This window comes from Stenella coeruleoalba (assembly GCF_951394435.1).
Source record: "Stenella coeruleoalba genome assembly, chromosome: 4".
NCBI classification, from domain to species: Eukaryota; Metazoa; Chordata; class Mammalia; order Artiodactyla; family Delphinidae; genus Stenella; species Stenella coeruleoalba.
This window is the reverse complement of record NC_137149.1, coordinates 123,437,164-123,461,916: the sequence shown is the minus strand read 5'-3', so window position 1 is coordinate 123,461,916 and position 24,753 is coordinate 123,437,164. Positions and strand designations below refer to the sequence as shown.

At 40.0% G+C, this 24,753-nt stretch overlaps 1 protein-coding gene across 3 annotated transcripts in view; it reads left to right on the top strand.

Moving 5' to 3' along the window:
• Positions 1 to 24,753, top strand: part of ARHGAP10 (Rho GTPase activating protein 10) — a 327,164-nt gene that overhangs the window by 133,643 nt on the left and 168,768 nt on the right. For all 3 annotated transcript variants that reach the window (XM_079920745.1, XM_079920746.1, XM_079920744.1), the window contains 3 exons: positions 235 to 364; positions 3,350 to 3,456; positions 5,836 to 5,930. In XM_079920745.1, coding sequence (XP_079776871.1) covers positions 235 to 364; positions 3,350 to 3,456; positions 5,836 to 5,930 — 332 coding nt within the window. The remainder of the gene's footprint in view (positions 1 to 234; positions 365 to 3,349; positions 3,457 to 5,835; positions 5,931 to 24,753) is intronic.

Below are 24,753 nucleotides of genomic sequence, written 5' to 3'. Positions count from 1 at the left end.
ATAACCTCTAGTAACCTTGGTTTCTATATCTCTGTTAACTACTTAACCACTAATTTTTTTTTCTTTGCACAGTGATCTCAACAAAGAGATACATGGGAAAGGATGGGTATATTTTGAGAAATTTGTACAAAAACACTACAGATTTAATTATAGTTATCCAGAGACTTAAAAACAGACATGAAAAATCTCCTGTGGGAACTTAAAACTTGTATGTGTTTTTTAAATCCTTTTCAGACACGGAATCGTTTTGAAGGAACAAGGTCAGAAGTGGAAGAGCTTATGAACAAGATTAGACAGAATCCCAAGGACCACAAACGAGCGAGTCAGTTCACAGCGGAAGGCTACCTGTATGTACAGGAAAAAAGTAAGAGGCTCTCCAACAGTGATGAATAACTAATTAAAAATTAGTTTAAAACTCTCACTGTAATTTGATACTTTTGGAGTAATTATTCCTACCGCTTTCTTGCTCTCTCCTATCCTGGAAGGCATACGTTGGATTTTTTTGGGGAAAACACATTCCTGCTCTAGGGAGGGGATGGTGAGATTAGAAACTCTGTGAGCACCCTGCTTTCCAGCCACACCCCCCGAATTCTGTGCCACACTTTGTTAAAACTTGCTTGCAAGGGAGCCGGGATTTGGTGACAGACTGAAAGCGAGGTGGGATAGTACCTTTTTCCTCATTTCCTCTCATCCCCACCCATCTTTATCTCACTCACACACACAGACACACACACACACATTCATATACGTATGCACCCCTCTCCCCATAACACTGTTCCTCCATGTTAAAGTCAAGAAGGACATATTTCTCTTCTTCTTTCACATGATTTCTTTGCAGATTTATTTGAGATGGTTTTTTGTTCTTGTTGAAATTTTCAGGGCAATTGCATACGGCTACAAAAAAATACTCCTAGTTGACATGCTAACTTGTCTCACTGAATTTTCAGCATTGTTGCCATCTTAGCTGTTATGCAGTGTGTAGAGTATCCTTATTTGGAAATTAAGGCACCCCAAGACGATTTCAGACTTCTGAGAGTTTGGTCTTATTTTAACGAAGCTCTTAAAGTTTACCTCTTCAACTGTAGGGCTTGATTGCTAGCCAGTAGGGGGAGGAATATGTGAAAATGTTTCTGTGTTTCCTGTTTCTCTCCCTTCCCGCCGGGTGCTTTAGAGTTTTTGTTTAAGTGGCTGATTTACAGGATTTTCAAACTGAATAACTTCATAGCAGAGAGACTCATGGAACAGCCATGTGATACGGATGTTCATGTTATAGGCAATCGCAGAATAGGGCTTCTTTTTCCATTTGCCCTTATTTAATGTGGGCTTAGCCTTCACGGCTCATGATGAACAGTAACTGGCATGGCAGAACTCTACATTTTTCTAATTTTTTAATCTTTCTTTTTTTTTTTCAAAAAAACTGAGAGGTAATTTATTTTTACATATTTTGGTTGAACAGTAAAAGCATGCCGTTTCTAAAGGTGCCATTAGGAACAATAGCACAACAGCTATTGAAGTGTGTATAGAGTGAATGTTTTATTTTTTAAAAATTGTATTGAAGTATAGTTGATTTACAGTGTTGTGTTAATTTCTGCTGTAGAGCAAAGTGAGTCAGTTATATATATTCTTTTTCATATTCTTTTCCATTGTGATTTATCACAGGATATTGAATATAATTGCCTGTGCTGTACTGTAGGACCTTGTTGTTTATCCGTCCTGTATTTACTAGTTTGCATCTGTTAATCCCAAGCTCCCAATCCATCCTTCCGCCTTTAATTTTTTTTTATCCTCTTAATCTCAGTTTGTTTATTTAATTTGAAAGAACTAAAAATACAGGGTGGAGACATGAGAAGGATAGAAATTTTGTATTATATGTCCAAAGCGAAAAATCACAGGAAATTTTGATTTTTAGATTCATAACTGTTGCTTAACTTACTGGCTTTGAGAGAAACGGGGCTGAAATTGGACTGAAAAAAACAAAAAACACAATAGTGACAGAATTCTTCACTTGTTAGCATGCCAGGCACTGTGCTAAGCTCTTTATCCAACTTGTTTCATTTAATCCATTAAAAACCCCTGTGAAGTGTACAGTGCTGTTATCACCCCATTTACCAATGAGAACATGGAAACACTGAGCAGTAAACAATGTTTCCTGGATCATACACCTCCTCAATGCTGGAATTGTCCTAGGCTGGAGTCCGTGTTGTACCCTCTCCTGCAGTATTGCCTGAAGCTTGGATGGTGTGAAAAACCATCACTAATCCCTATGCTCAGAGCTGGTTGAGTAGGGTTGGGTGGTGTCAGGAGGGGATGGCAGCTTAATCAGTGAAGGACCTTCCTTGATATTTGGGGCCAAAGACTCTGAGGTTTGGCTTTGCCATTTCTCAGGCATTTGGTCTAAGCCTAAGACTTTTTAGATGAAAAAGACCGTAGGACTTCCCTGGCGGTCCAGTGGTTAAGACTCTGTGCTTCCAATGCAAGGGACACGGGTTCGATCTCTGGTCGGGGAACTAAGATTGCACATGCTGCAAAAAAGCTTAGCTTTACCACTGTTAGTAAGGGCAGCTACTTACAAGGTGCTTCAGTGGATTTAAAGCACTAGATCGATTTACAGACTAAACGCTTTTCTGCACTGTGATTCTACAGTTCTGTCATTTTTTAGAGGCCAGAATTGAATCCAAAACCATCACATATATTCAGTGGAATTCTTGAAACCCTCATGAGCTCTTCGTACGTAGACACAAACAAGAAGCATAGTTTACAATTAAGAGATTTTCAGGTATGAGATAACAGTCTAGCAGATTATTTGAAAAGTATGTCTTGAAATTACTTCCGTGTTGCTGAAAACTCTTAGGACTGTCTCTACGAGCTTTCTTATTTCCCCTTGTTTTTCCCTTGTCTGAGACCAGCTGTGTTGCTGATTTGTTTCCTTGAGCTGTGTTAGTTGCTGCTTCTTGGGTTTTTCCTCTTCACGATTGTGTTTGGAACTCTGCATATCTGCTTCTTTACGAGGAAAAAATGTCCTCATAAAGGAAAAATAGAGTCCTATTTCTTTTCTTTTTCTTTCTTTTTTAATTTAATTTTTATTTTATTTCTTAAATTTTTGTTGGAGTAGAGTTGACTTACAATGTTGTGGTAGTTTCAGGTTACTTTTTATTTTATATTGGAGCAGAGTTGATTAACAATGTTGTGTTAGTTTCAGGTATACAGCAAAGTGATTCAGTTATACATATATATGTATCTATTCTTTCTCAAATTCTTTTCCCATTTAGGTTATTACAGAATATTGAATAGAGTTCCCTGTGCAATACAGTAAGTTCTTGTTGATTTAAAGTTATGTCTCTTGTTGAAGGGCCTCCTCCGTTTGGTTCCAGCTGGGTCAAACACTACTGCATGTATCGGAAAGCGGCCAAGAAGTTCAACATCATTCCGTTCGAGCACAGATCCGGGGGGAAACTAGTAAGTCTTTGCTTTTATTTATTTATTTTTTTAAAAAATATTTACTTATTTATTTATTATTTTTTGCTGCAACAGGTCTTAGTTGCTGCACGCAGGATCTTCAGTTGCGGCATGTGGGCTTCTTAGTGTGGCATGCATGTGAGATCTAGTTCCCTGACCAGGGATTGAACCTGGGCCCCCTGTATTGGGAGCACAGAGTCTTACCCACTGGACCACCAGCGAAGTCCCAAGGCTTTCCTTTTATACTTTATATTCTCTGTGAGGTGGTCTTTGAGGGTATCTTTTTAATGTTGTTTATATTCACTCATGATAAATACTTTCATTTTGTTTTTAGAATGAAAATCTTTTTTTTTTTTTTTTTTTTTTTTAAATAAAATAGGCCAGAAAATAATTCCTGTGTTTTCTGAATTGTTGGCATGGGTTTTTATGGTCAGATTTTTTTTTTTTTTTTTTTTTTTTTAAGGAGAAGAGTAGAATCATTTTGTGTCCCTGTTATTGGAAGATCCAGTTAACACCTACAACAGACTTTAATGACTCAGTGGTTTGTCTGCTCAGGATTTACACGGGAGGCCTGATGTGCACCATAGATTCATACAGATGAAAAGATTATATAGAGTAGATGATCTGTAACGAAGTTTACTGTTTTTCACTTAAACTTTAATGTTCTCACTTAGACACTCCCCATTTAGCTTACTCCTCCCACAGAAGTAAAAAGCAAAGGAACTCATGATAGCTGGAAAAGGGCGAGAAGCCCTTAGGAGCTGGCTGGGTAGGAAAGGGGATCTTTGTTTTAAAACGGAAACTGCAGCTCCTGGCAACAATAGCAGTCAAAACAAAGCTCCTCCCACTAGGGTTGCACATACCTGGTAATGCATTTTAAGGTTAATTCATTGCTTGCTGGGTGGATGGGCATAATTTTTCTTATGTGAATACAGAATGAACCCAAGTTCACTTGTATTTACACATACTTTGCATCTTCCTGAAAAATATTTAAAGCCCCTTATAATACAAACGCATTTTTGTGATATTGAAATAGACATGGAAAATCAAGTCCGTGGCAAAGAGGAGGAAGTGAGGTTGTCACCCTTGGAGGGTGATGGGTGAAGACTGAGCGTGAGAGTTTTTGTCGTTGTTGTTTTGTGGTGGTAGTGTTGTTTTAAAGATCGCAGTAATTTATGTTTGTCAAATGTAATGTGTCAGACGCATAGAAAGCAAAATTTGTTGCTTTTTAATAAAAGAGCAAATTCCATGAATGAACAGCAGCAGTGCACAATTCATTCACCAGATGCCCACGATTATTTCACATTTCAGAGGGCCACTGATACAGTCAAAAGTTGTAGTAAAAGGATAAATATGGGTTCACTTCAGCATCTCTGTACATTTCAGTTATAAACTGAGCATGAGATTGGAGTGTGAGTTTCCTGTCAAGTCCCAAGACATGTCTGCTAGTGGTGTCTTTCTGTTTGAGCTACCAAATAATAAAAAATATATTTAAAAACATGACTGATATTTTGAATAATTTTATATTCAAATGCTTGTTTAATATTAGAGATCCCCATGTTCCAGAAAATATTAAAATAGTCTAGAAGTGTTTACTCAGGCTCCTTACAGTTTCTCACTGGGAACCTGCTTCTGCGTTGCTTCTGTTTCCTGTTTTCTACCTCTTTTTAATGCTCTTAAAGAGCATGAGGAGGATGGTTTAGGGAGGTAAATGGTACGATATTTAAACAAAAACTCAGGAAAGATAAATTCAGGGTGATTCACTTTAAGAAACAGCAAAACCATATAGTTGGAGTGGTTCCAGCTTTAGATGCTCACAATGGCTGATCCAGGGTCCTTAGTGTACTTTTAGGTAGATTCCTGTGGAACTGAAGTCTTTAAAGGTCAGAAATGGTTACATATGGACTGTTTTATATGGTATAATGTAATGTGACATACAAACACATTATCCTTCTTTTAACGAGGGGACAATAAGAGAATAACAAATATAGGCATGTGGAAACTGTACTGTTAACCCACCTTTTAAAATCAGCACTCATAAGGTCTGGTTTAATTTTATTGTAATCAAAGCAGGGTCTTGAAAACCTTAAGAAAAGGACAGTGACAAAAAAGAATTTGAAAAAGAATAGATACGTGTATATGGATAACTGAATCACTTTGCTGTACATCTGAAACTAACACAATGTTGTTAATATACTTCAATATAAAATAAAAAGTTAAAAAAATGGCTACGACTCTAAATAAAGTGGTTTGAAAGAGAATAAGATAGAGGAACCTAAAGTCTGAACCTTGCCTCCTCCCCCCATCAAATATAGGGTGCTTAATTCCGTATACGTTTATACTGCAGTTCTTCAGAATGTTTAAAATGATTCTTTGCAGGGGGACGGAGAGGTGTTCTTTCTGAAAGAATGTATCAGAAGACATACTGACTCCATCGACAGAAGGTTTTGTTTTGATGTAGAAGCTGCTGACCGGTAAGTTATTGGCATTATTGGACTTTATGAAAAGAGTCATTTAAAAAAATGATTTAAAAAAAATAGAAGTTAATTGCAACTGAGATGTCTGTGGCCTGGAAGAGTGGTATCTCGTTATCTTTCCAGGCTGTGTATTCACCGCGGGCTGTTTCGTCTTGGTCACTATGTTGAGCTGTGCAGTGATAGCTTAGCCTTGGCTGAAGTTTGGCATCATCTTAACTAGTGTTGTCACTTAAAAAATGACCTTGGAGCATTTCATTGTTGATCTAAGCCTTCCATGTATATACTCTGTATGTGGTGGAGGGTCATAGGCAAACTCTGTTTATTCAAAGACCAGTTCTCATTTTTTCTTGTGGTATGACTTTTAGTTATTTAGTTAGAAAAGAATCTTTGCTGGAGAGAAGGAAGTAAAAAAAAAGAAAAAGGAAAACGAAGCTTGTTTGTCAATATTACTGCTTGTCTGGCATTTGTTTCTGTGTCCTGAAGCACTAAGGAAAATCACGGTACTCGTAGAATACTTCCTTTTTTAATGGCTGACACTGTGGAGGTTCCTTGCCAGCCCTGGTTTTGGTAACAGTGGTCTTTAGATAACACTGTTTCATACTTGTATAATAAAAGTTCACAATATGAGATTTTTTAAACACAAGTTCATTTTAGGTCAGGACCCAGGAATACAAAAATAATTAATTCTTCTCTTCCCTCAGATGATATAACTGAGTCTATGGTGTTAGTGCAGAGGGGGAAGATCTGTGCTTTACTTTCCAAAAAATGAATTGAAGACCAGGTACATAAAAATGTGCTCTTTATGCACCATGATAAATATGGCCCTACAAAGAAAAGGACAGATGGTTTAATGTGCATTTTGCCAAGACTGGAAAAAAATGAAAGGGAACGTCATTGTGAAAGAGGTTAAATTTCAAGCCAGTTAGGACTGGTTCAAAAACTTTAAGAAGAGATTCGGGCTGTGTAATACAACTCGAGCATAAATATGTGTGCATACACCCATTGTAAGCATTTACTGAGTTTTCTCTAAGTGCCAGTGTTCTGAATTTTTCTGTGCTTTATCTCAGTTCATCCTCAGCCCAGCTCTATCAGGTAGACATTATCCTTCTCATTTTATGGTGAGAGACTGGGGCCTAGAGAGCTTAAGTGATTCTCCTAAGGTCACGTAGCTAGTAAGTGGAAGAGCTGGAAGTTGAACTCTTGCATCCGCCTCTAGACCCCAAGCTCTTAACCACTGTGCTGCAGGCATCAGAGTATAACCATGTAAGTGTGTTGTTTCCTAACTAATTGACAGAGGCGAGTCAGCAATGCTGTCTACTAGAAAATGTGTTCAATGAGATTCATCTGCTTTGTCTCGAAAGGATAATTCTAGTACTTCCATGTAGTAACACAATTCGTATTGTTTTTGTCCAGCCCTATATTTTCTCTGAGACCTTGATCATGCCAAGTGCTCTTCTGCAATCGGGATCTTTATTACGATTATAACTACTTTCCATCCCTCGTAAAGGTTGATGAGGGGTTACTATGGAGTTATTTCCCTCATGATATCATCTTGTAAGGAGACTCTCAGAACCGGGGGAGACCTTAGAGATGATCTAGTCTAGTGGTTTTCAAACGACTTTATAGGGATGCCTTCTTTTCAAATAACACCTTTACATTTATGCATATGTGAAATATAAAAAAAAAAGAGAGTTCTCTTATTAAAGTGGGGTAGGGGGCCTGGATCCTTACCCTCTCAGCTTCATTCTTGCAGAAATCTCTAATTTATTTCCATTGACGCTCAGAGCTGCTCTCTGGGAACTGGGTGTAGAGGGACCACTAATCTAAGTGATTCAAGAAAGGCATACAGAGGATCTGACGTCTAAATTGATAACTGAAGGCTTATTTGGAGCCAGCTGGGATTGAGACACAGTCCAGGCAGAGTGATGTATAATATATGTAAAGTTCTGGAGACAAGAGAGAGCGTGGTCCACTTGAGGTCCCCCCCGGGGGACAACCAGCGTCACTGGAGCAGAGAGCCAGGGAGGATGGGAGAGGAGGCTTGAGCAGGGAGGCAAAGGCCTGACCTTGAGGTTTTTGAGCTTAACCTGTTAAATGGTTTTAAGCAGGGCACTGAGTGATAGAGTTATATTTTTCAAAACTCACCCTGGCAGAGTAGAGAAAGTTTAGAAACGGCAGGAGTGGTTGGAAGGGTTATTGATTGGTGTGGTGGAGCCGGAATGGAGCCCAGCGCATCTGTTTGAGGGAGACTTTTAGAGACAAATTTAGAGAGAAGTTGGATGTTAGAGTATAGAGTGAAGGAGGGGAAGGAAAACACAGGAGGCATGAGGGTGGAGGAAGATGATGAATTCAGTTGTGGTCCTGTTGAGTTAGGTTGCGGTGAGCCGTTCAGTAATACACCCAGCAGGAAATTGAGTACAGCCCTTGGCAGCTTCCGTGGCATTGGACTTGGTGTTTACCGTCTACCTCCTGCAGCTCTCCCGTCCTTTGACTGTCTCCACAGTGAAACAGGCAGGTCCTCCCCCAATTTGGGCACCTGTCCATTTTCAGCCATTGCTCCTCAAGTGTTATTTCCCATTGTTGTCTTGTTTGTGTTTTGCCGTCCATTCACGTGGTTTCACCCTCAGAGTGTCTCTCTACAATCTGTATCTTTCTTACCTTTTTCCGTGTTTGGAACTACTTTATTTATTTATTTATTTATTTTTATTTTTATTTTTTGCGGTACGTGACCCTCTCACTGTTGTGGCCTCTCCCGTTGCGGGGCAAAGGCTCCGGATGCGCAGGCTCAGCGGCCACGGCTCACGGGCCCAGCCACTCCACGGCATGTGGGATCCTCTTGGACTGGGGCACGACCCTGTGTCCCCTGCATTGGCAGGCAGACTCTCAACCACTGTGCCACCAGGGAAGCCCTGGGACTACTTTTAGGATCTTCCTTATATGGTGTGTCTCCAGTTCTCTTCCTTTTATGCTTTTCTTAGTCATTTCAGTATCATTTCAGATGATTCATGTAGGACTTTGCATCTTTCTCCTTCAGCTCCTCTCCTTCAGTCACCTGTTCTTCACCTTCCCTCAGCCATTCCCTCTGTGCTCTCTCCTTAGATCGTGTCATTACGAGGACAGGCACCCCCTCTGTCATCTCAGTTGCAAGGCTTTCTCCTTCTGACACCACCTTCTACTCTTCACTGCTTACTCTTTTCTAGTAAGTATCCTTAGCTTACAATCAACTGATCCTACTGTTCTCAGCCCCTCACACCCTCACTTCTTTCCTTGCCAAGTGTGAATTTCAGTCATTCATTAAAGTCACTCTTTTCAGTACACTCAACTCCATTGCCCTTCCCTCCCTTTACTGTACTTGTCTGCACAGCTCCAACTTAAGTTAAGATTCACCTCTGCCTTCTCTCTTTCTAGAGAAATGTATTCTACCATGTTCACTGGGATCACTTGCGATTCCTGGCCACTGGCTTCAAATCCCATTAATCCCAACCACAAATCATGTTCCACTGTCTTAGTTCCTTCATTCTCCTAGTTGACGGATATTTCACAGTTTCCTCCTTCTCTAAGCTTCTGGCACTGCCTCCCGGTCCTGATGAAATAGAGGTAATTCGAAGAACTCATCCACTGCCATGAATACCCGCTCCATCAGCGGTACCCACCCTGCTGTCCCCATCACCGTGGGAACTGTGTTCCTGACTGAGACCAGCCTCTCTGTCTAGCTGTTTCCATTCCCTCTTCACCTCCCCTCTCTCCTGGTTTAGGATGTCACTCAAGCACTTCTTCCTTTCTTTCTTTTTGACACCAGCTTTGCCCTTTCTACTAGATGAATCCCATCAGCGTACAAAACTGATTCTTAATTTCATCCATCTTTTACAAAAAACACCACCACCACCATCACCAGTGAAAAAACCCCTCCTTGACCAGTCTTCTCTTTTGTCTGCTGCCCATATCTCTTTTCCCATAAACAGTAGAAATTCTTCTTCTTTTTTATTTTATTTTTTTCTTGCAGCATTGGATCTTCGTTGCTGTGCGCAGGCTTTCTCTAGTTGCAGCAGGCGGGGGCTACTCTTCATTGTGGTGTGCAGGCTTCTCATTGCGGTGGCTTCTCTTGCTGTGGAGCACGGGCTCTAGGACGCGTGGGCTCAGTAGTTGTGGCTCATGGGCTCTAGAGCGCAGGCTCAGTAGTTGTGGTGCATGGGCTTAATGGCTCCGCGGCATGTGGGATCTTCCTGGACCAGCAATCGAACCCGTGTCCCCTGCATTGGCAGGTAGATTCTTAACCACTGCACCACCAGGGAAGTCCCAACAATTCTTCAAAAAGCTCTTATATTCAGGTCTCCCATTTCCTTCCTCTTGTGCTCCTTTGCGTCCTCTTCAATCAGGCCCTTGCCTCCACCTCTCCACTGGGTTTTTCTGTTGTTGCTGTTAAGGCCATCATGTTCTTGTGCTACAGCCAGTGAGCAGTTCTCAGTCCTCTCGTTCTTTCCTGGCAGTAGCATCGGACATGGCCAGTCACCCTCTCCTCTGTGATACACTTTCTTCACGTGGCTCAATAATGTCACACCTGGCCTGCTTTTTCTCCCACCCCAATGGCTTTTCATCTTTTTTGGACTCCTTTGCCAGTTCCTCGTTTCCCAGACCTCTTGATGTTGGAATTCTCTGGAGCTCAGTCTTCAGATCTCCCCTCTGCAGCCCTAACGATCTTGTCCAGCCTCAGGACTTTCCATGCTATCCATGCGTTGGTAACTCCCCAGATTTAGTATCTGTACCTGAATCTCTTCCCTGAACTCCAGCTTTTTATATCCAGCTGCCGACTCAGTTGCTTCTGGGATGTGTGATAGGCATTTTGAATAGTGCAGAGGTTGGAGAGACTGAATGGTTTTTGTAAAATTTCCAAGAATTCTTGGGGGAAAGAAGATATACTCTCTTTATGGACCCAACATTTTATATGGGTATATTTATTCAATCTTATCATATAAATACTACCATGTAAATCTTTTAAAAAAAGTAATACATGCTCATTGTAAGTCTTGTTCTAAAGCTCTTTGGTTAACTTGGAAAATATCTTTATGTGTGTGTCTCCTTGAGCCTTTGGGCTCATGTGACTGTAATTAAGTTGAATTACAGACTTCTGTTGTCTTTGCTTTATTTCCTGATTTCTGAACAGGGGAACATCTATTCAGGTCTGATGTTACCATCAGCCCCCCAGGTTTGATGTTTCTGGGGGCTCTTAGTTCCCTGCCACCCCCCACTGTCAGTGTGTTGCTGTTGGTCTCCCACTTTTGGAGCAAATTCTGGAGAGAAGGGGAGTGTCCTCTCTCAGAGGTCTCCACCCTGATTCTGGGGTTCTGAAGGCATCTATTCAGTGAAAAGTTGAAATGAGATAGGCTCTTCTTTTGTCTATTTCCCTGATTCCTGGCCAAGCCGACTGTTGGGGATTATAAGCAATTTGTTCCTTGTTTATTAGGTATGAATTCCGTGAGGGTAGGAGCCTCATGTTAGTTCCTACAATGCTTTATATGTGGTGGGCATTCACCAAATTTGTACTGGATTAAATGAAATTGAATTGTTGCCTAGCAGTGACGGGACTGGGATTAGATTCAATCAGGCGATGGTTAGTGAACCGTCCTTTTCTTCCGCACACATGGCAGCACTGTGAGCTCCAGTATTTGTATTCTGCTGAAAGAAAATAAACTTAACGCATTTTGGAGCATGTGGGTATTGCAGATGGGTTTCTGATGGGGTTTGTACAGAATTCCTATTGCAGACTTTCATATATAGCAGTTTCACCACTGATTGCATAGGTTCCATGTAAAGTTTTTTGTCTTCTTTCCTGGTATCAGTCTTTGCTATCTTTTATTCCTCGTGTTGGAAAAGCAGTCAGGTAACATTGTGACAATAGGCAATACTTCCATCAACTGCAGAATGGAGCCTGGCCTTGCGTTTGATCTGTGGACATGTACATCAAGAGCCTTCACTTAATTGTTACATGAAATCATCAGGTTTGATTGCACGTAACAGAAAATCTCAAAATAAGATGACTTCAACAGTGTAGGAGTTTAATTTCTTCTCTTTGTTAGGAAGTCTACAGGGGATCCGGTCATTGTCGGTATGCTGCTTGGGGTCAGACACTGCCCACTCTTGTGCGCGGTTTACCTTCCTGGTCACCTTAGGTCCAAGATGCCGGCCCCCATTTATTATGTAGCATTATCTGTTGTGGTAGGAATGCTTTTCAGAGGAAGTGCACACTACTTTTGGTCATATATCATTGGCCTGAGTGGAGTTGTATGGTTATACTGAGCTGCAAGGAGGCTGGGAAGTGCTGAGGCAAGGAAATGTCTGGAAACAGAAGAGAGCAATCCGTGTGCTGTTCTAATACTTGGGGAATCTCTTAGGAAGAATGAAGGGGAGAAGAGCTGGGTGGGTTGATTTCCAACTAGCCGTTACTGCTTTGATTCTCAATGGTTGGGAGGATGTGTGGTTCATTTTCCTTCCCTCAGTTCACTGAAAGGTTACTTTGACTATCTTAGTTGAGAGGTAGCATTTAGGGACACATGTGCCAAGAACACAAAGTGGAAAGATAATCCAGAGAACGGGAGAAAATACTTGCAAATGATATATCCGATAAGGGACTTGTATCCAGAATATATAAAGAGCTCAGAACTCAATAATAAAAAGACAAATAATCCAATTAAAAATGGGCAAAAGTTCTGAATTAGACATTTCCTCAAGAAACTATACAGGTGTGTGTAAGCACATCAAAGGACACCTGACATCATTAGCTATTAGGGAAATACACATCTAAACCACAATGAGGTATTACCCACTAGGATGACTGTAATTGAAAAGCCAGGTAATAACAAGTCTTGGTGAGAATGTGGACAAATTGGAACTCTTACATACTGATGGTGGGAATTTGAAATGGTGTAGCTGTTTTGAAACACACTTGTCAGTTCTTCCAAAAGTTAAAGTTACATGACCTAGAAAATTCTGCTCCTAGTGATGTGAACAAGAGAAATGAAAACCCATGTCTGCCTAAAGACTTGCCCAGGACTGTTCATAGAAGTATTATTCATAAGAGCCCAAAAGTAGAAACAACACAAATATCCATCAGCTGATGAATAGATAGATAAATGTGCATGGCCATATGGTGAAGTGTGATTGGACAGTAAACATAAATGAAGAGCTAATACATGCTCTGTTTCATTTTGAGGCAAATTACTCTCAGAGCCTGAGATTGTCTTTGCCAGTATTTTATTTAACACAGGTTCACTGTGGGAATTATAATAATTTCACAAGCCAGTAGCATATAAGATGAATAATGTCTCAATGTATACTGTCTCTAATAGCATATGTAACGTCTCTTAATAAGCTGATAAAGAAATAACATACTCTAAACCAATGCTAGATTAATTACACTGTTGTTCCAGGCAAGGGAAGATGAAGGGGATACATTTAGTTGAGGTGTACCTTTCTACCAGTTGGCTCTTGGGAGGAGACAGCATGACCCATTGAGAGCAAAAGTGGAAAGTCCCCGGTTGCTAGGGAACGAAGGGGCCAGTGTGGATGGGCAAGATCTTCTTTGTGGGGCTGCTGCATGGCTTTTGCTGCTGCTGGTAAGAGTCACCTTCACCACAGCAGGAGCTAACGCCCCACGTCTTCAGAGAGCTATTTAGATCAACAGAGGGTAGCCTTGCCCAGACCGAACACACTCGAGTAGACCTTACAAACTGTGTATTCAGAGTCCAAATCCCCCCTCTCCACCGTTGCTTCTTCACGTGTTCTTATTGATAAGGCTTCAGCAGCGCCCTTCACTAGCTGAGTTACGGAGTGCTGTCGGCAACCTCAGATGTGGCTGATGACCTCCTGACTCACAATTTCACTTTTATACAAAAACAGTAACTTTGCTCTTGAAAACAACTTCACTCTTTTTATGTTTATAAAATGATTTTTTCTTACAAAAACTGAAATTTATCAAAATCTTTTCAAAGACGTTTTACAGCAAGATGTAGTTATTTCATGTTGAACATGGATGCATTTGAAAACATAGGATATGACTGTCAGTGGCTAAGGCCCGGAGACGTCCAGTCTGGTAAAAAGTGAATAGAGCAAAAAACAAAACAAAGCAGGGAATGATAAGGAGAGCTTGGTGGCATTCAGAGAAGATTCCAAGGCAGCTGGGTGCAGAGTCCTTCTGGTACCCCAAAACTGCATTCACCTGTCGGAGGGTGTCAAGCCAATAGTCAGGAGAAGGAAGGACTTATTACCTGCAGCAAGTAAGGAGAACAGCAGGGATCTCTCCCAAAGCAGTGTCTCTCCCAACTTCACTTTTAAAAACAACTTTATTTTTGTCATAAACAAGAAGATTTGAAATTACATCAAACCACTACAACATGCTACAAGGTGGATGAACCTTGAAAGCAGTTTGCTGAGTGAAACCAGCCAGTCACAAAAGACTACATATCGTATGATTCCATGTATATGAAACATCCAGAATGTTCTACACAGGCAAATCTGTGTAGACAGAAAGTAGATTAGTGGTTCCCCAGGGCTGAGGGTTTGGAGGAAAATAAAGAATAAGGGCTAATGGGTATGGGTTTTTTTTTTTTTTTTTTTTTAGGGTGTGATGAAAATGTTCTAAAATTGATTTTGGAGATGGTTGTGCAGCTCTGTGACTATGTTAAAAGCTGTTGAACTGTACACTCTAGGTAAATTTTATGGTGAATTATATCTCAATAAAGCCTACAAAAAAGGAACACTGCTGCAGGTAAAGGAATACTTACCATAACTAAAATCAGGCTTTTAAATGACTATAAACATTCACTCCTTCACGCCAGTCACACTTCAAATACCATGAGCTGTGAAATGGTCACGTCACTGGTTTTAGGTTGGAGAAGAGCATTTTGTGTAGTTACTTTCCCCATGGCAAGCTGTAGTTTGTCAGGAGGTGCAGCGTTCCTCCCTGAAGGGTGAAATATCCCCGGATCCAACAATTTTGTTACATAACTTGCTTTTCCGTTTCACTGGCAAGCCTGCCGCATGCTGCATTGTGCTGTGACCCTCACACACTTGCTTGGTAAATAATTACCATTCTGTGACGTCCTCCCACACATCACAGCCAGGCGCCACTTAAAGAAAATGCTTCCCATGTTGCTTTCATTAATTTGACATTTCAAATATTATATTTGGTTTGATGTTGCCTAGGTCCTAGTATATTGCACTTGGAAGGATGTTGGCAAGATACTTCTTATTTTTATAATTCACCCATTTGTATTTTCATGATGATGATGGGAAGATGAAATCCCCTATGTATCTGAAGCAGTATGCATTTTAGCCTGCATTTATACCAGAGACTTTATTTAGCAACTGTGTGCCTGGTAATGTATTCTTTATCACTTTAAAAGAGTGAATTAAGAGCATACTGCTTCCAGAAGCCCATGCAGTAGGACTGAATAATAATGAGAATGTTTCTGTAGCACATTAGCTGGAGTAATATTTGTAAGTATTTTATAATGCATGCCATTCAGGCAACTAAACAGCCATTGACTGTGTTTGACGCTGAGGATGGGAGAGTAAACCAGAGACTAAAAGGAAGGCCTGACCTTAAGGGAACTCACAGACTGGGAGTGTTTGCAAACAAAAAGCAGTTTAGAGGTCTGTCTAAGGTGCTTAGGGAGCTGAGAAGCAACAGGGAATAGGGCTGGCTGGAGAAGGTTATACTAGAAAAATTGATTGTTAAATTTAATCTTGAAGATTTGGTCACAGTTTGGAAACTCGGAGGAAAAAAGGCCCAAAGCACAAGGAATCATAGAAATCTTGGGAAAACATGTTAAGGTAATCCTTGAAGTCTGAGGTTCTCAACAGTGAGTGATTTTGTGTCTGGGGACATTTTGATTGTCACAGTTGGGATGGGGAGGGCAGCAGGGGTGCAGGCTGTTGCTACTACTGTCTAGTGGATGGAGGCCAGCAGTGCTGCTAAATGTCCAGCCCAGGACAGCCCTCCCCAGGAAAGCACCGTCTGATCCAACCTGTCAGTAGGGTTGCTCTTGAGAAGCCCTGTTTTAAAGCATTTGAAAAGACAACTCCAAGAGTTTGTGGAATTGAATGGAATTGTACTGTTTTCTTTTACGTGTTTACAGGAATATTTATGGGTGTATATTTCAGTTAAAAAAGTGTAATAGGATAATTTGTTGTAGTGCAGGGGATGAATAAAGCCACAATGCAAAGGGCTCTCTCTGTCTGGAGTTATCCTTTCGGGCGTGGTGCATTATTCAGGAGTTCTGCTAAGATTCCAGGGTAGAGAGAAGAGAAAAGGAAGTCATTTTAAAAGAATTTAGGTGGAATTGGTAGAAGACGGAGTGGGCAGAATTAGAAATAGCATTTCTTGTATGTAGCCTTCTGTGTTTTTCATAGAATGTAAGATTTTTACCCTAAGAATGCTATTGTTGATAGTGGCACACTGAAAGCCACATTTTATATTGGTTCCAATATTTAAATGGAAATCTGAATTGACATTCATGAATTTATTCATGAAAGTGCATGCTGAAGGACATTGGAGTGTGGATCATCAAAAAGTTTTTAGCTTTTGTAAATAAAGTCATAGGGCTTCCCTGGTGGCGCAGTGGTTGGGAGTCCGCCTGCCGATGCAGGGGACATGGGTTCGTGCCCCGGTCCGGGAGGATCCCACATGCCGCGGAGCGGCTGGGCCCGTGAGCCATGGCCGCTGAGCCTGCGTGTCCGGAGCCTGTGCTCTGCAATGGGAGAGGCCGCAACAGTGAGAGGCCCGCGTACTGCAAAAAAACAAAAACAAACAAACAAAAAAGTCATAATGAACAATTGTATACAAGGGTTTGTGTGGACACACGTTTTCATTTCTCTTGGATAAATACCTCTGAGTGGGATTGCTGGGTGTGTGTGTGTGTGTGTGTGTGTGTGTGTGAGTGAGAGAGAGAGAGAGAGAGAGAGAGACCTTTAAGAAAATTGACAATTGTCCAAAGTAGTTCAGCGATGTATGAGAGTTCCAGCTGCTCCACCCTGTAACCAACCTTCGATGATGTTAGTGTTTTTCATTTAAGCTAATCATGACTAGTGAAGTTGATTGAGTGCCGTTCCATATGCTTTCTGGCCAATTATATTTCTAACATTGTGAACTGTCTATTAAAGTCTTTTGCTCATTTAAAATATGTTGTTGGTCTTTTTGTTATTGAATTGTAGGAATTAAGTTTTCTGGATACTAATCCTTCATCAGCTGTATTAATTATGAATATGTTAATTGTGAATATTTTCTCTGATCTGTGGTTTGCCTATTCATTTTCTTAACAGTGCTTTGATGAGAAGAACTTTCTAATTTTGATTAAGTTGAATTTATTAGTTTAAAAAAGTTTTATTGGTAGAACTCTTTGTTCTGAGAAATCTTTACCTATCCCAAGGTTGCAAAAAACATTTCCCATGTTTCCTCCCTCCCTCCCTCCCGGAGGGCTCCTTGGTTGTGGCATGCATGTGGGATCTAGTTCCCTGGCCAAGGATCGAACCCAGGGCCCCCTGCATTGGGAGCACAGAGTCTTAACCACTGTGCCACCAAGGAAGTCCCCGCATGTTTTCTCTTTAAAAGCTTTATAATGGGTCTATGACTTGTGAAGATTTTTGGGTAGTGTGTGGTGTGATTTGTCGAGATTGTGTGTTATTTATCTTTTCCTATACAGATAACCAGTATTTCTAGCACCATTTGTTGAAAAGGTCTTTCCTGTCATTGGATTGTTTTGGCACCTTTGTCATAAAACACTTGTCTGTGTATTTGCAGGTCTAATTCTAGCTTATTCTGTTCCATTGGTTTATTTGTCCTTTTGCCAGTTCCACACTATCATTAATACTGTAGCTTTATAGTAGATCTTGAAGCCAGGTGGTATGATTCCTCTGGTTTTTTTTCAAAATTGTTTTGGCCATTCTAGATCCTTTGCATTTCCATATAAATTTTACAGTCAGTTTACTTGTATTATTTTAAGTATTCTGGATACTAATCCTTCATCAAAAAACCTGCAGGCCAGTATTTTCAATATGGAGTTTTAATAATTCATGAGTCTAGCTTCTATGTATTTAGTCTTGAATTTCAGCATTGTTTTATAGTTTTCAATGTAGGGTCATGGATAACTTTTGTTAAATTTCCCTAAGTATTTTATGTTTCTGGGTACTATTTTAAAATGTATGATGTTTTTCATTTCATTTTCAATATACTGTTAGTATATAAAAATGCAGTTCGTTTTTGTCCTGCTCTGTTGCTGAGTTGATTTATTGCTTGTAGTTTAAGACTTTTTTTTTATTGTACACAGTGGTATCCTGTGTGAATAAAGACAGCTTGCTTGCTTTCTTTCCAATCTGAATGCCTTTTATTTCTTTTACTTGTCTTTTTGTACTGCCAAGACCTCCAATAATAATATGTTGAATGGAAGTGGTGATATTGGGCATCTTGCCTTATTCTCCATCTTAAGGGGAAAAGCATTTATTATTCACTGTAAAGTATGATGTTAGCTGAAGATTGTAGGTGCCTTTTATATTGAGGAAGTTTTTGTCGCTTCCTAGTTTTAATCCTAAGTAGATGTTGACTTTTGAAAAAAAAAAGACTTGTCAGCATCTATTGAAATGCTCATTAAATATTTTTCTCAAATCTGTTAATGGGTGAATTGCATTGAATTTTCTAAGTTAAACGAATCTTGCTTTTCTGAGATGAACTCTACTTGGTAGTGATGTATTAACTTCATTGGGTATTGCTGTATTTTTTTGCTAATATTTGGTTGAGGGTATTTGTATTTGTGTTTGTGACAGATATTGTATGTTATGCTCTTTTTTTGTAATGTCTTTGTCTGATTTTGATATCAGGGTTATGGTGGCTTCAGAGAGTTGAGAAGTTTTCCATCTGGCTCTGTTATTTCCAAGTGTCTGTGTGGTTTCTTCCTTAAGTGTTTGGGAGAATTTACCTGTGAAGCCATCTTGGTCTAGTGGGGTTTTTTTGTGGGAAGTTTAAAAATTACAGATTCGATTTATTTAGTATGTAAAGTGATATCCAGATTTCCTAGTTTTGTGTGTTAGTTTTGATAAATTGGTTTTCAAGGAATTTGTTTATTTCCTCTAAGCTTTTGACTTTATTGGAATAAATTTCTTCATAATACCTCTTATTTTCAAAGAGGATCTGTAGTGGTACCTCTTTTTTAATGCTTGGTACTGAAGTTTTTCATTTTTTTCTCAACAAGTCTTGCCTAGAACTTTATCAGTTTTACTAATTTTTTCAGATGACCCATATTGTCCATATTATATTTCATTGTTTTTTACTTTTATTTTTATTTCCTTTGGATTTTGGTTTTCTTTTAAACATTTCTTAAGATGGAAGCATTGATTTTCCATTTTATTTTGAATGTAGACATATAACTCTATAGATTTCCTTCTAAAACGGCTTAGCTTATATCCCACAAATTTTGATGTGTAGTGTTTTCATTGTAATTCAGCTCCAGAAAATTAAAAAAAATTTTATGTGATTAGGACATAGGTGTTGAATTTTTACTCAGGTGTTATCTAGAAAGAGGATTTATTTATTGATTTATTGATTGATTGATTGATTGGCTGCATTGGGTTTTCGTTGCTGCGCGTTCGTTTTTCTCTAGTTGCGGCGAGCGGGGGCTACTCTTCGTTGCCGTTCAGGGACCTCTCATTGCGGTGGCTTCTCTTGTTGCGGACCGCAGGCTGTAGGCACGGGCTTCAGTAGGGAAGCCCAATTTGCAATCTTTAAAACATCTTTCTAGGGACTCACCTGGTGACACAGTGGTTAAGAATCCTACTGCGAATGCAGAGGACATGGGTTCGAGCCCTGGTCCGGCAAGATCCCACATGCCAAGGAGCAACTAAGCCCGTGCGCCGCATCTACTGAGTCTGTGCTCTAGAGCCCGCGAGCCACAACTACTGAAGCTGCGCGCCTACAGCCCGCGGTCCACAACAAGAGAAGCCACCGCAATGAGAGGCCCGTGCACGGCAACGAAGAGTAGCCCCCACTCGCCGCAACTAGAGAAAAACCAACGCACAGTGACGAAAACCCAATGCAGCCAAAAATAAATAAAATAAAATAAATTTACATTTAAAAAATTCCACATGGATGGGGATTTTCTATGTGCGATATTATTATTGTTTTTCTACTTTAATTGTCTTTTGGTTGGATAACATACTGTGTATTTTATCAATGAGTTGAAGTTTACTAGACTTGTTTCATTGTCCCAAATGTGGTCTATTTAGTAAATGACCCATGTGTACATGAGACCAATGATTTTTCTGCTGTTGTAGTGTTCTTGAAATGTCGGTTAGATCAAGCTGGTTTTTGTTGCTCAGATCTTCTGTATTGTTTTGATTTTTGGTATTGTTCTATCAGTGACTAAACTAGGGATGTTAAAATCTCTCACTTTGATGAAGATGTGCCTGTTTTCCTTTTATTTTGTAATTTTTGTTTCCTATATTGATTATTTGAGATCTTTTGTTTTTTTTGTGTCTGTACGTTTATGATTATGTCTTCTTGAAGTGACCCTTTTATCATTATGAAATGTCTCTCTGTTTCTGGTAATAATCTTTCATCTTGAAATCTACCTTGTGATATTAATATAGCCACACTAAAAAAAGAAAATATATATAGCCACGTTAGCTTTCTTATGCTCAGTGTTTACTTGGCATATTTTTTTTTACTTTTTATTTTATATTGAAGTATAGTTGATTAACAGTGCTGTGTTAGTTTCAGGTGTACATATTTTTTTTCCATCCTTTTTCTTTTAACTCTTTGTGTCTTTATGTTTCAACTTTGCTTTTCATAAACAGCATATAATTGAGTCCTGCTCTTAAAAATTCCAGTGTATTAGCCTTTGCATTTTAATCAGGGTTTTAGTTAATGTGTATATAGTATAGTTGTGGATATGTATGGGTTTAAGCCCACCATCTTGGTTTTGTTTTCTATTTGTTCTATTTGCTCTTTGTTCCTCTGTTCCTCCTTTGCGGCCTTCTTTTGAATGAATTGAGTCTTTTTTAGTGTTCTATTTTATCTCCTCTATGATTTATCTCCTCTGTATGATTTTTAGTTATGCCTCTTTGTATGTGCATTTTTTAGTAGTTGTCCTACAGAGTATAAGGTGCATTTTTAAATTACCATATTTTTACCTTTCCATAAACAATATAAACTTACAGCAGTAGACTTCCAATTACCACCCTTTTGCCCTCTGTGCCCTTGTTTTATAGACTTTAATTCTACATATACTCTGAGTCCAACAATACGTTACTAGTTTTAATTTATGAAATTAATAATCAGTACTCTTTTAAAAAATTTAATGTTTTATTTACGTATATATGGGGGTGTGTGTGTGTGTGTGTGGGGTTTCATCTTTTATTTTTAAAATATTTATTTATTTATTTATTTTGGCTGTTCCTGGTCTTAGTTGCGGCATGCAGTATGTTTTTTCTTTAGTTGCAGCGTGTGGGCTCTTAGTTGCGGCCTGTGGACTCTTAGCTGTGGCATGCATGCGGGATCTAGTTCCCAGACCAGGGATCGAACCTGGGCTGCCTGCATTGAGAATGCAGAGTCTTACCCACTGGACCACCAGGGCAGTCCCTCATGTCTTTTAATATCAAATATTTATCCATTCTGATTTTCTTCATTCTTTTCTGCAGAACTAAGTTTCTATCTTGTGCTATTTCCCTTAAGTTCCTTAGGCTAATTTAATTTGAGCATTTCTTGTAATGCAGATCGGCTAGAGAATTCTTTCATGTTTTGTCTACCTGAAAATGTCTTTCTTTTACCTTCATTTTTGATGGATGTAGGACTCTGGATTGATAGTTTTTTTCTTCCCCCAGCACTTCTAAGAAGTCATTTCTGTTTTCTTAAGGGTCCATTTTTTTTTTCTCATGACAGGTCATCTATCTTTCTTACTGTTCTCTTGTATGTCATCTCTTTCTTCTGCTGCTTTCAAGATTTTCTTTTCATGAGGTGCCTAAATGGGGTTTTCTTTGTTTTACCTTGCTTGGGGTTCATGGAAGTTCTTGGATGTGGGAGTCGATAATTCTTCTCAGTTTCAGAAAATTTTAGCCGTTATCTCCTTATATGCTTCGTTTGCCCCCTTTTCTCTTTCTTCACGTTCTGGAACTCTAAATGCATTATGTTAGATCATTTGATACTGGTTTCAGTTATACCTGCAGGATTTTAATTTACAGAGGTGGCTGAGTGATGTCATGTAGAGGCTAATGCCACTGGAAGAGAATTTTATTCCTTACACTTTCCAAGAGAAGAGGGCACACCATGCCACATAGGGCCATGTGGGGTTACATCAGGTTTTGGTCAGGAGTCAGGAAGGAGTGAGGGGAAATCCTAGACTAGAGCTTTTACTGGGGTTTCTGTAAGGCAGAGAAGGGGAGAAAGCATAGGATTAGCTACTCTGAGTAACACTGGTGAGCTCTAGGCTGTAGGCGTGGTTTTCAGTTGTCTGGTATCTGGCCTGGGGGTGATTTTAGGGCAGGGGAAATATTGGTTGGACGTGTGAGTTAGATAAAGGGGGCAGTTGGGGATATAGACTTGGGTTTGGTTGCTTTGCATGTGGAAGTTGTGTTCCTGAACTCTTCATCACTTATTTTATTTTTCACTTCTTGCATATCCATTTGTGTCTTTTTAATAGTTTCCATCTCTTTGCTGAAATTCCCATCAGTTTATGTGTGTCGGCCGCCTTTTGCCATGGATCCTTTAACATATTTACTGTTGTTTTTAGGTTTCAGTTCCCCTCCCCCTGCCCCTCCCCCAGCCATACCTGAGCTATTTCTGGGTCTGGTTCTCTTGACTACTTCCTCTCTTGATGTTGGGTTACATTTCTTTGCTTCTTTGCATGCCTTTTAATTTTCTGGTTGAATACCAGGGATCGTAAGAGAGCAGTAGAGACTAAGGTAAGTAATATTCATATCTGGTAAAGGACATGCCCATTTTCCCATCAGGCTAGCTAATGCGTAGGGCTGTCAGGTCAGTTGGCGGTTGAGCTGAGATTGGGCATTGTTGTTACTTTGGTTAGATTCTGTTAGTCACGGGCTTCCTGTGATTTGAGGATGCTCTCTGAACCCTCTCCGGAAGCTCTCCCGCCCTGCCACTCAGTCTTAGCAGACACATCTCTTTCATCTCTGCTCTCAGACTGCCCCTGAGCACCTGGGGAAACACTGCGGGAAGGAGTGAGGGTGGGTTCACATTCTCTTCGTGTCTGTGTCTTCTAAGGATTTAAACCATCCCACCAGCTCATACTCTACCTTTAAAACTTTGTTAAAATCCTGCTTTCCTCATCTCCGATGGCTGCCTCTTTGTCCTGCTGCTTCACAAAGGATGAAAACAGCTGTATGTGCGTACGTGCCTTCTCTCCAAGAAAGGACTTGTTACTTCCTGCATTTTAGTTAACTAGGGATTTTTGCATTTTCAGTTCTCATATGGTTCTTCACTTTACTTTACTTTACCTACTTGCTGCGCCGTGCGGCATGTGGGATCTTAGTTCCCCGACCAGGGATGCAGCCCACGTCCCTGCATTGGAAGCATGGAGTCTTAACCACTGGACCACCAGGGAAGTCCCATCAGATGGTTATTAAAAATAAAGCAAAACAAAACTGTGATTTTATAGGTTCTCCATCTTGTTCATGTTCTTAAGGTGAGAATGATGTTGTCTTAACAACTTCTACGCAGCTGTTCTCTAACGATGAATGGGTTGAATTCACTTTTACTGGAGAAAACAATCCTCCTTGTGACTCTATCATTGCTTACTTGCTCTATTTGAAGCAGCTTCTTAGTGGACAGAAGAAAGAAGTTGTTATGAAGTCTTCCCCCTTAGTAAGATCAGGTAACATGCTTTAATTATCTCAAGAAAAAATGTATGTATTTAAAAAATTTTCCAGCAGCCCTTATGAGAAGCTAATTATGACTAAACATTTCTAAAACTTTTAAAAGTGTTTTGCTTGGCTTTGGCGCCTTCCCCTTAGAGTATAATTTAGTGCAGGACTTGTAATGTGCTGGGTTATTTTTTTTTTCCCCTCTTCCTTTTCAACATTCCTCTTAGAAAAGCATTAGAATATTCCCGATTTGTTACCATCATAAATTTTGGTAGCTGCTTCTTAGTTTTTTCTCTTAATTTCTCCATTTACAATAATATCAATTGACATCTCATAAATGTCTTGTGAATGTTTCTCTCTGCTCTTGTTGTATATTTTCTTAATATACGGGCTCATTGATCTGCCATGTAGAATCTAAGGAAAATGCATGTCTTCCACATGCTTCGAGAGCACTATAAAAAATGCATTTGAAAGAGAATTAATAGATATGGGGTCAAACATAGAATACAGATACTAGTTTCCTAAAACTGTTTCTCACGCATCTGCCTTGGGTAGTGTCTGATGCGTAATAGTCCATACTGTTTTGTTTTTTGCGGTACGCGGGCCTCTCACTGTTGTGGCCTTTACTGTTGCGGAACACAGGCTCGGGACGCGCAGGCTCAGCGGCCATGGCTCATGGGCCCAGCCGCTCCGCGGCATGTGGGATCTTCCCGGACCGGGGCACGAACCCGTGTCCCCTGCATCGGCAGGCGGACTCTCAACCACTGCGCCTCTGGGGAAGCCCGTCCATACTGTTTTGAATGAATGAATGAAACGAGATAGAGGTGCTGATTTAAGAATAAGAACCTGTTTAACCTGTTACTTCAGATTTCAGTTCTCAACCTTGTGCTCTACAGATAATAATTTTGGTTTTAAGTAAGGACAGACTATCCCGGCCAGGTGCTCTCTTTTGTTGGTCCAC